The 11,000-nt window shown below is 44.0% G+C and overlaps 1 protein-coding gene across 1 annotated transcript; it reads right to left on the reverse strand.

Moving 5' to 3' along the window:
- Positions 1-6: 6 nt before the first annotated feature.
- On the reverse strand, positions 7-10,687 carry LOC137917344 (DNA (cytosine-5)-methyltransferase 3A-like; the record flags this gene model as incomplete). The annotated part of the gene is made up of 15 exons (XM_068760132.1): positions 7-39; positions 114-204; positions 294-439; positions 678-762; positions 855-1,038; positions 1,474-1,586; positions 1,958-2,037; positions 2,457-2,501; positions 2,659-2,802; positions 2,961-3,108; positions 3,412-3,519; positions 3,652-3,810; positions 4,172-4,375; positions 10,358-10,474; positions 10,650-10,687. Coding segments are annotated over 15 exons (1,695 nt in total), but the record flags the coding sequence as incomplete, so codon positions are not given.
- Positions 10,688-11,000: the final 313 nt, after the last annotated feature.

Below are 11,000 nucleotides of genomic sequence, written 5' to 3' on the forward strand. Positions count from 1 at the left end.
GCAGACGGTAGAACTCGAAAAACAACCGTCCAGTTCCCTCTGAGGGGGGGAGAGAACGGTTCAGCATCCGTCAGAACGCTTTACTTGGTGTGATTTTCAGCGCCGTTTCTTACCGTAGAGGCCTTTTCTTGCGGGGTTGACGATGGAGAGGTCGTTACAGGGGCTGCCTCCGATCACCAGGTCAAACGGCCCCCAGTCCTCGATCTGACGTCGGCGTCAGAAAAACGGGATATGAAGCAGCGGAAAAAGCGATCCACACGTGGCGGATTCATGCATCAGTGCACGTGACTTACGTGCTTGCGAGTTAGATTCCGCACGTCGCCCACATACATGATGCGGCTCTGGTGTCGGACCATGCCGACGGTGATGGAGTCTTCGCACACCTCGGACGCCACGTACTTGTCGACCTGGATGCCCAAATCCTTCAGCACCAGCAGACCTGGGAGACACATTGATTTGTTATTCCGGATGTGGGAGTCCCGACAGCTGGAGGAACAGGATCAGCAGGACCGGAAAGATCTGATCTCTCTCTTTTCTGCTTTTTATTATTGTGACGTTTTTGAATGTCTGACAGATCATTAGCGAAATGAACATGTCGAGGAACCCAAACTTTTTTTTGCCTTTTTTTTTTTTACCGCGTTAATTATATTTTAGGATCCAATAATGAAAACAATCACCTGTGGCGATGCCATCGAACAGGGAGAGAACTCTGATTGGTTTCCGTTTCTCCGCTGCCACCGGAGGATAGAGCTTTGCAGGATCCTTAGAGATAAGAGTGTTTAATATATATATATATATATATATATATATATATATTCAGCTCAGACAACTTCAGACGGATTCGTCGGACTTACAAACTCCTGCTCGTGATTGTTGGCGAAGAAGTGCTGTAGTCTGCTGGGCCAGTCGTCCCGCCGGCGCAGCAGCCCGTTGCCGCTGCGGGGGCCACACATGTAGCAGTTCCAGGGGTCTTCTTTGATGGCTGCCGCCGCCGAGCCGGCTCCTACCAGGAGATCCACACACTCCACACAAAAGCACCTGCGCACACACACGAATAATAAATTAGTGGTACGATCTAGCGGAAGTATTAAGTACGTGTACTTTATTTGGTCATGAGTTCTACGGTATGTATTGGATTACTAGCAGTATATAAAGTAGGTGTACTTATGGTCTCCGTAAATACAACGATATGCTCGATTATTTGTGCGATAACTTTGGTTGTGTAATTTTGGTGCAAACACAAACCGACTTGACTGTTGAGCTGGTGCATGTTTGTAGAGACGAGGTCAGAGTCTTGTTGCCAAAACAAAACCTCACATTGACAGATAGGAATCTGCCGGCAATAACGAGAGCCGCGAATCTTGTTTTAACATTTATGGGTTCCTCCCTGATATGGAATCAAAACCTCATCCTGCCCACAAAGACAAGGAAGTGCGGTTTTCCCACTTCTGGTATTACAGCAGTGCGCCGGACCTGCAGCAGTTGTTGTTGCCACACATGAGCACTTCCCTGCCTCCACAGCAGATGGTGCAGTAGGACTGGTAGCCGTCGTCGTCATACTGGTAGGCGCATTCCAGGAACGAGTTCTGCCAGAGCACAGACAGCATCAGAGGCAATCAGTCCTTGTTGTGCATCGCAATGTTTTAATTTCATGGGCATGTATTTAAAAACTATTCAATAGTTATTTCTTGCAGCCTTAGTCAGTACGCATTAGAATCCTTTAGAAAAAGGATTAGAAAAATATAAAATACATAAGAAAAACTATAAGAGTCACTGATGAAACAATCTCACCGCGGGAATACAGGAGGATACAAATGATGAATATCACGTTTAAGATGAACAGAGAACGGGAAAGAGAATAAAGAGATGAGAATTAGAATAAAAGGATATCAATGAAAATGAGAATAAGAATAAAAGCGAGATTGAATATGAGAATAAGTGGTAGGAGATTTCTTACTTTGCAGCCCTGGCACATTGCTCCTCCAAAGAGAGGATGCTCAAGAGAGACGTTGAGACTCCCACAGGAGATACAGATATCTGAATAAGCACAGACATAGAAGGGCATAATCTACACATTTGTATCCTTTGATTTACATCCACATCCACATTTAGGTGTGACAGATGGACTTTTAGCACCTGTTAGCCACAAACGTCCACACTGTGTTTAAGATCGGTCGTACAAATTCATTAAATACTTGGCCAGCTGCTGATTTCTTGTCACTCCAGTCCACCAATGAGATATTATTGTAGTTTATACAGAATAAATGGATGAACTGTGCCAAAAAACGTCAACAAGAACCTTCCAGAGGAGTTTCTGTTTCAACAACAAACATATTTCATATTTCTGTCAACTAAAGCCATTTATCTGGTCTCAACAAACACATTTAATGTCTGACTTTTTAATTTCAAATTTAATTTTGTGATAAAAGCATAACAAATAAAATAAACATGTTTACCTTCTATGTTCCTGGTCTTCTTTTTTACCTCAACTATAAGTCTCTCTGGAAACAGAGTACACACACACAACATATTATTTATTTTTTTATCATATCTTTCAAGTCTTTCATCTCCAAAACAAGCATCACAGTATTTTTTATTTTTTTTTACAAACAAACAGGGATTCACGTTTAAGTAAGGAGCTGCAGCTCAGACGCTTACCTCTGGTCCCTTCATCAATCACCTCTCTGATCTTTGCTTTTTCGGCCGCGTTCTTACGTGGCTTCTTGGCCGGCGGAGGCGTGTACGCCGCCTCAGGCTCCGCCCACATCTCTGGGTACACTTCCTTATATGGATTCTGCTCACCTGTGGGAATAACTAACATTATCTTTGGCGGTAACGAATATCGTCCTATCGTGTCACAGCAGCTCATATAAATAAATAAAACTTCATTCCCTACAATTTGAACTTCTGTTTGACCCTGAGGCGACATCTGCGTTAAATATTGATTAGCGTGCGTTTACTCTCTGGAGGGTCCAGGGACTGCGGACCACTGGGCAGGAAACCAGTCATAGCCCACTCGATCATCTGTCTGGTTTGAATCTCAACCCCGTCTGCATCATCGCTTGCATCGCAGGATGGGACAGGCCTCCCCGCCCGCACAGTGGCCACCTGATGATGATGATGATGATGAAGTACAGTCAAACAATAGAATGTCATAAAAAATAGTTTTGGATTGAAACTGAAGAAGGAATAGTCAGTTAATAAAGAAGCATTTTTTTAATGAAGTGACTGATAAATATGAAGATATGAAGGTAGCTTGTTACATATAAAGAAAATAAGTTACAGCGTAACATGAAAGTTTTGGGCTTTTAAATGAATATTTTTTTGTCTTTTTCAATACAAGGAATGCAGCAACATAGATTCAGTGTTAAATAATGACTGAAAAACAACACGGGCGGGCCTAAACAGTACCTGCAGCGCCTCAAAGATGGCTTTCCGGTACATGGACTGCTTATTGTAGGTGGGCTGATGGAAGGCAGACGAGAAATTGCTCAGAGGCATCAGCTTCTCCACACAGACCTGCAAAAGGAAGCACAAGGAAACTCTAACAAGGCATTGAAGCCTATCACGGATGGTCACGACGAGACACACATTATTCTTGAATTTGATCAAGAATTCTATGAATCTACTAGAGTAGAAAGAACTCCTCACCACAGAGAACTTTCCATCTCCAAACCACATCACCCAGCGAGTCCCATCAGCTGCTTGACTTCTGCCGCTCATCCACCAGGAAACAATCCGGCCGGGCCACCAGGAGAAACCGCGCAGCTTCCCAAACACCAGAGTACCGATGCCAAAGCCCTTGCCATCCTGTTAGTGAGCGGGGGGGAAACAAGAAGCTGTCAAACACAGAAAAAGAACCGAGGAAAATCGACAACATTTAGATATCAGAACCTTCATTCCTGCAATAAAACAGCAACGGCCCAAACAAAGTGAGAACACTTCCAATCAATAAATGATGAAATAAAGCTCAAATAAAACCACTTTCAAGGTTTACAGTAAAACATTTCAGTGAGTAACCCTGTGACTTTTATAAATATAATATATAAATATTTACAAATTATTTACATTTATTTTAGAAAAGTAAAATGTTGCTTTTATTCATGGGTTTTTATTTTTATGTGTTGGGAATTATTTATTTATTTTATCAAAGGCTCTCTTGTGATTTTACCTGGTGCTCTACCTCACTGGGCGTGGCTTGTTCTCCCCTGGCAACCGGCTCTGGCGTCACAGCCACCGTCGGGGAGGCGGGGTCTGTGTGCTGCTGTGAAGGGGGAGGGGCCGGGCTGGCTGGCTCGTCCTCTTTGTGGGCGTGTCCCTCGGACAGGTCGTCCATCATGCTTATCTCTGCCTCTCTGTAGGCCCGTCGCTCTGCCTGTGAAGAACCAACAGAACCCGAAACATGAGCCACCAGAACTTTTACCGTTTCGGAACATTAAAGGTCTTATTCTTTCTGTATGTTGGTGTTTTCTATATTCTGTATGTGGTTGAACATCTAGATCAAGGTCCTGGTGCTCCAGGCGGCAGGAACAATCCTTCCGTTGTTCCCCTAAACAGGAAGTGAGTGGGGAGAAAGGGTGTGAAGAGGAGGAGTTTATTAGGTTCCCTCTCAGGAAGGAGCGACATGAAGAGGAGGAGAGGGAAGTAAATGCAGCATCTAGAACTGGTTATTGATCGTTAGGTATTGCAACATGTCCTGCGGCAAGAAGAATTTGGATGTTGCCGCAGAATAATGTGAAAAAATGTCCATGATCTCACTGGTTACAAAACTACGAGGAACTCACTGGCCCAGATGTAAGATCCCACAACCCCCCCCCCCCCCCAGAGAAGTTCCATGACCTAAAATCATTTCCTTTTTGGGGTTTTAACGCTGAAGAGAACGGAGCATTTGGCTTCCATCTCGCTAACCTGAAAAGCCACAGTGAATGTGTGACACTGTTTGATGGGAATAAATTCTGCTGAGAACCCCCCCGAAAAAAAAGAAAGGCAGCGACACACGAGGGGGGGTGGGGGGGGGGGCATAAATTCAAGCAGGACAGACAGTAAAAGTGAAAGTGTTCGGTCAAGACAGATGCCTCCTCTGTTTGACCTCTGGGCCAGGAGGTCGCTCTTTTCAGCTCCTGTTGACCTCTGACCTCATAAAACCCTAATCAGCCTGTTACATGGATCACAGGCAGACCACACGCACAAATACACACACACACACACACACACACACACGTGCTCCGCTTCTGAGTTTTCATATCATCACTAGTTGTGAAAACATCTGGGATGCTTGAGGAAATAAAAAATGTTTTTGCTAAAAGTGTGAGTGACACTGTGCTGGCGACTCAGCATGGGAGTGCCGGACACGACGCTGACATCACGAAGGAGGAGGAGCCGGAATAAATTCAAGCCATTGTGGCCAGCAGCAGCTTGAGAAACAACAGGAAGCACTGCATTGTAGGAATTGGAAGAATTTCTTTCTTTGTTTACATTTATTGGTGGAAACGTTCCAAAGTTTGTTTGTCTGAAGATTCGCATGAGATTCAATGTTTTTTTTCGTTGATGATATTTGGTGGATTTCCTGCGGGAACCATTTCTACGCGTGTCCGTTCGTTGTGGCGAAAGCGCCGCCATCATTTCTGTCAGCATCTGGACCGCATCAGCTCATTAGAGGACTTGGACCTCACTCACGTTTCTGCCAGACGTCCAGTTTACAAGATGAAACTGTGTTGCCCGGCAACATTGGCTGACTGAACCAGCCAATCGGGAAGCTTCGTTTCCTCCGGAGATGCGGCTGAGCGACTCGTGTATTCATCCGCTCGGGTTAACAAAGCCTGAAGTTACCCTAAGGGTCAGATCCTGGGGGGAAAAAAAAGACATGCTGCTATGATTAAATACTTATTTTAATTTATTTATATTGCCTTCACAGAGTGATTAAATTTGTGAAAGTTGCTTTGATAATGACCTGTAATAATTGTTCATTTCTTTAGGATTATTTACGACATTACATTTATTAAATAAGCCTTTGTTGTTAGACTAAAGATTCTGCTTCCCTTTCCGTACGCGGAGCATAAGAATGGAGCAAATACAAAAATGTCACCTTGCTTCATAAAGGAGAAACACTCCGCGTCAGAGCTTCCTCTCGCACCTAATCGACAAAAACGATTAGTCGATTAGGGCTTATCTAAGTAAAAAGCGTTTCTGCGTATGACATAATGGCTGCCGTCTTAAATTAAAGGCGATTCCTGGACACAAAAAAAACACAGCAGGCCTGTGTGAGGAAGAACAAAGGCAGAGAGAACAGTTTGACTTACAACGGTGAACTTTGACAAACCCCGTGGCCCGGTCATGTTTTCACTCCCGATGCCGCCTCCCCCTTCCCCTCTGACCCTTCAACCGATGACCTCGCCAATGAACCATAGCGTAAACCACGCCCCTTTTATGAGCGTGACCGACCCTGACCCTTTGAAATGAACCACAAACAAACAGGGAATGTGATAAAAACAGCACTAAGGGGACCCTCTCGTACACTAGAGGACGACTGACGATGATCGCTCATTGATTAGTATTGATCACATATATGAGGCCAGTCATATAATCGGGTTTGACAAAAGCTAACTTGTTTTTAGCACAATACAGCAACTGCTGTCCAGATTATAAAATAATAAAGTTTGTGTCGTTTTCCAAACATTAACATGCATTCCGACATTTTCCAAAGGTGGAAAATTGTGAAAATTAAATGATATCAACACATTTAGGAACACAAACGCACAGCTTAAAGCGTTAGTTTAATCAACACCCAAATAAAGAAAATATTGTGAATAAATGACTTCATCAAATAAGTAAAGACAAAGTAAAGGAAACGCTTTACCGCTGGGACCTCCCGCATGTTCAAACTATTTCACCTCAGAAAAACAACGGAACCACTGCGGGCGCGCAGACGCAAAAGGTGCCGTGAAATAAGACGTTTGGCGGCAGAGATAGAAACGCTTCCAGAAAACGACGTTGGCAGACTTCTCACGCGAAGCAAACGTGGAATAGGAAAGAGCGATATCACTTACAGCCCAGACGCGGCAGCTCTGCAACAGCGAGCCTGCTTCCCTCGCTCTTTTTCTCCCTGCCATTCTCCTCGTCTGTCTCTCGCCTCCTCCACTTTCTCCTGCACTTTGCGTCTCCCCAGACAAACTCAAGTCCTCCTCGTCCCCCTCTCTCTGCTGATTGGCCAGCAATGAAGTGTGTGATTTACCAGTTCCCTTTCTAACAGATGTTTAGGTGAACTTCAGCAAACACACACACACACACACACACACATACACACAGCCAATAGGGGTATAGAGTTATGTCTGGTTGCCCCGGGGGGGGGGGGGGCTTTAAAGGTGGTGATGAAACACTCACACACAAATCCAGTCTCGTGTTTACGTGTGTTATTTGTAGGAGGCGTGTATGCGCGCTGAGGTCAAAGGTTAAGTAAGCCTGAGAGCTGGCGAGGCCCTGGGATGTGTTTGGGTCAGAACCTCTAATGTACACACAAGAAAAGTACACGTTAGTGTGAAATGCAGTTACAGCGACTCAAGTGATGCAGTTTAGGGAAGTCGATGATATTTTTAAATGCTGAACGTATAAAAATAAAGGAACTCCGACTTCTTTCAGCTGCACTAACTAACTAACTAACCAACTAACTAACTAACTGAGGACCTGCAACGTAAAACCACAGCTTTATAAAAGTCGCTGACAAAGCAGAAAGAGGGTGAAAGCTAAAGGCTCTAGAAGGTAAAGAAGTCAAAGTGGCCATTCTAATGTCAATCAAAGGGTGTCGTTGAAATGTCTTTATTGATTAAGGCAACAAAGAAACACCAAAGTATTACCAAGAAGATGGAAAGGATGACCGGCTTAATGACACTTACTACTTCTGTATCTCGGGGCGTGAAAGCGGCGAGCGGGAAATATAATTAAAAACAAAACAACGAGCCTTAAGAGAACAGCCACAGAGAATCTGTGACGATTCGTTTGTGAACTTTCATCCCTCTTTAGAAACACTTTTCAACTTAGAGTTCCTTTGAGCTTTTCACAGGTTGTCAGCAAATATTATAAACAAGGTATACCGGCTCGCCAGAAAGCAAACGGGATGAAATATTAATGCACATCAGGAGTCCATGCATGGAGGAGGAGTTAAAAACAATCATCGGCTTCCAAGCAGAGCTCTGATGGAAAGACAAACGACTCGTCTCCACTTTGTCATGCAAAACGCCAGAGCCTTGTTTGTAAATCTAAATAAATCACGTAACAATCACGTCCTGTTCAAGTATGTGTATGTGTGTGCGTGTGTGAGAGAGAGAGAGAGAGAGAGAGAGAGAGTTCACCCTCAAACACTCATTTCATTCTGAAATGGAGACTTTCCAGATTCCCAGGTTTCCTTCAGACAGCAGCAAGGTGGAATATTGATGGGGGTGTTAACAGCTGGCTGCAGTTTAAGCGACTGGCAGAACACACGCACACACACACACACACACAAATCTGCGACTGGTTAACCTCCGTCTGGCTTCACCTCATTTCTTCCACCATTCGTTCCCAACCTGTTTTTGCATTTCCTTTATTTCGATCGTGCATTATTTATTATTATTTCTATTTCAAATATAGTAGCGCGAACACACAAGGACAACCTGCCTTTTGGATCGACACAGAAAGCGTGGTTTGAAAGGCAGATGATGAGCCAGTAAGCGAGGAGATAGCGCCGACGGGAAGATACGCCCCCCCCCCCGGACGGCTCGTCACACGATGGGTGCAGCGCTGAGATCTCTGGGTGGAAAAGGTCGTTTGTGCGTTTCCATCAACCTGTCAATCAACACGAAAGACTTTCTCTCTTCCTCTCACAACCACACACACATCCTGTCTCTGCGTTCAGTCTTTGACTTTTACTTTCCTCACACGCGCACACACACATTCAGGCATCCGCAGACACACACACACACACACACACACTTCTGTGGTTTCCTGTAGTGAGTCCATGCAGCTCTACCAGATATCATATGACCTGTTTGCTAGCCTGTCGCTAACTTTGCCACGGTCACGTTAGGGTAGTTCTACTTCAATGGTTGCGGGAAAATTAAAAACGGTGATAATTTGAATGAAATTATGAGATGTTTAAAAAATTGGACACAGATGTGATGTGTGCAGGAGGAAAACAAAAATCCAAACAGAACCACGAAGTCGTCACAAACCATCTGCTCAAATTGTATTGCCCAGTTCATGATTAAGTTTCACGCGTGCGAACTTTGTGACAAAAGCTTTCTCAACTCAACTCAGTTTTATTTATAGAGCACTTTAAAGCGACCGCAGCCGACACAAAGTGCTATACATGAGCGGGATTAAAGGATAAATAATGGAAAATAAGAACATGAAAAAAAAAAAAAAAAATGGGAAACATAAGTGGAACAAATAAACGCCAATGAATGGAAGTGCGTTTTCAGTCTCTGTTGAAAGGCGGACAGCGAAGGGGATTTCCTGATGTGCAGTGGTAAGTTAGCTATGCAAATGTTCAAATATCTAATGATCCAGAACAGTCGCTTTATTTCCTTTGCTGTATTTCCTTTGCTGTGACAAACAGTCTGGCAGAGGTCCAGAGGCGACATCGTTTGGGGGGGACTTTGTCAAGTGTAAACGTCTATGGTTAGCCCCCCCCCGCCACATTCAAGTTTTAGTGCTTAAACATGTCTAAACATTTAACGCTTGCTCCTAACTAGCCATAGTACCGCTTCCCACTATGGTTACTGCGCCTGTTACTGGATCCTTTCTTTGAAAGTAACAGCAGCAGCGATGTCAGCAGAAGCAGCGCAGCTTTAAGGTGAACGCCGATGCCGTCCGCATGCTGCACCAGAGCGGACGCAGGCCTGCGGGCAGCCATGATTAGATGCGTGAGTGAGCGGAGGGGGCAGCGTGAACTGAACTAGCTCGTAGGAAAGCACTTCATTTTTAAAATAATCTTCAATGGGTATTTTTTATCTCTTTTTATTTGAGTAAAAATGAACATTTAACAAAACAAAACAAAAATCACCGAACACAAACATTTAAAGTTTTTTTTTTTGTGATATTCCCAACAGCACAGTACTACTAGGTACTACACAGAGCAAACCACGACTTGTATCTGGTTATTTAGCAATACCAGCAAATAGTTCCAGTTCTAAAAAGCTAGCAACTCCTGGCTGCAGATATGTCAGATGCTTTTACTGGAGGACAAAGACATTCCAAAAATAATAAGTCAAATCATGATCTGTCAAAACGTGTTTGAGGTGTCGGCGTGAGGCATCGTAACACAAAAGCCTTTGTGTTAGCGCAGCTCTAAAGTCACACAGACAGACACCTGTTTCTCTCCCACCTCCATCTTCCAGCGGCTCAGCCATTCTTCTCTCTGCCTCCGGCTGATGTGATACGGATCTCCAGCCTGGAAAGTCACTCTTTGGACCGGCCTCCTCCGCAGCCTGCCAGCATCTCCCTGCGTGTGCACGCACAGACACACACACACATAAAAACGTGCATACTCTGAAACACGCGTGTACTATAAAAGTAGCTGTTGTTGTTGGGTTTTTTTTTTTTTCATTCCATTCTTTGGATTTAAAAAACAAAAACAAAAACAACATCAGAAGCAAGGCAGCAATTGGATTTCTCACCTCTCTGGGGGAATCACAGTTTCTGTCATCTGGCTCGTCTGCAGGAGAGCAAAAGTTACAGGAAGTGGCCCATTTAACAAGAACTCTAATGAGGGGGTAAAGTCATGGCTTTCATCACTTTGCCCTGGCATTTATAATAAAGGTTGAAATGTCTTCGAACAACCTGGAAGTTATTTTTATTATTAAAATGTCAGGTAAGCTGACGACGACTTTTCACATCCTTAAAGCATCTAAAAGGGGGAGTCGTTACCTCTGTTGCCCTAAAATCAGAGACCTCTGAAGATAAACGTAACTTCTAGTCATATTGTAGGAATTATATGACTTAGCAGTAAATCTATACCCTTATTCTTC

The sequence above is a fragment of the Brachionichthys hirsutus genome, unplaced genomic scaffold (assembly GCF_040956055.1).
Source record: "Brachionichthys hirsutus isolate HB-005 unplaced genomic scaffold, CSIRO-AGI_Bhir_v1 contig_361, whole genome shotgun sequence".
Taxonomy (NCBI): domain Eukaryota; kingdom Metazoa; phylum Chordata; class Actinopteri; order Lophiiformes; family Brachionichthyidae; genus Brachionichthys; species Brachionichthys hirsutus.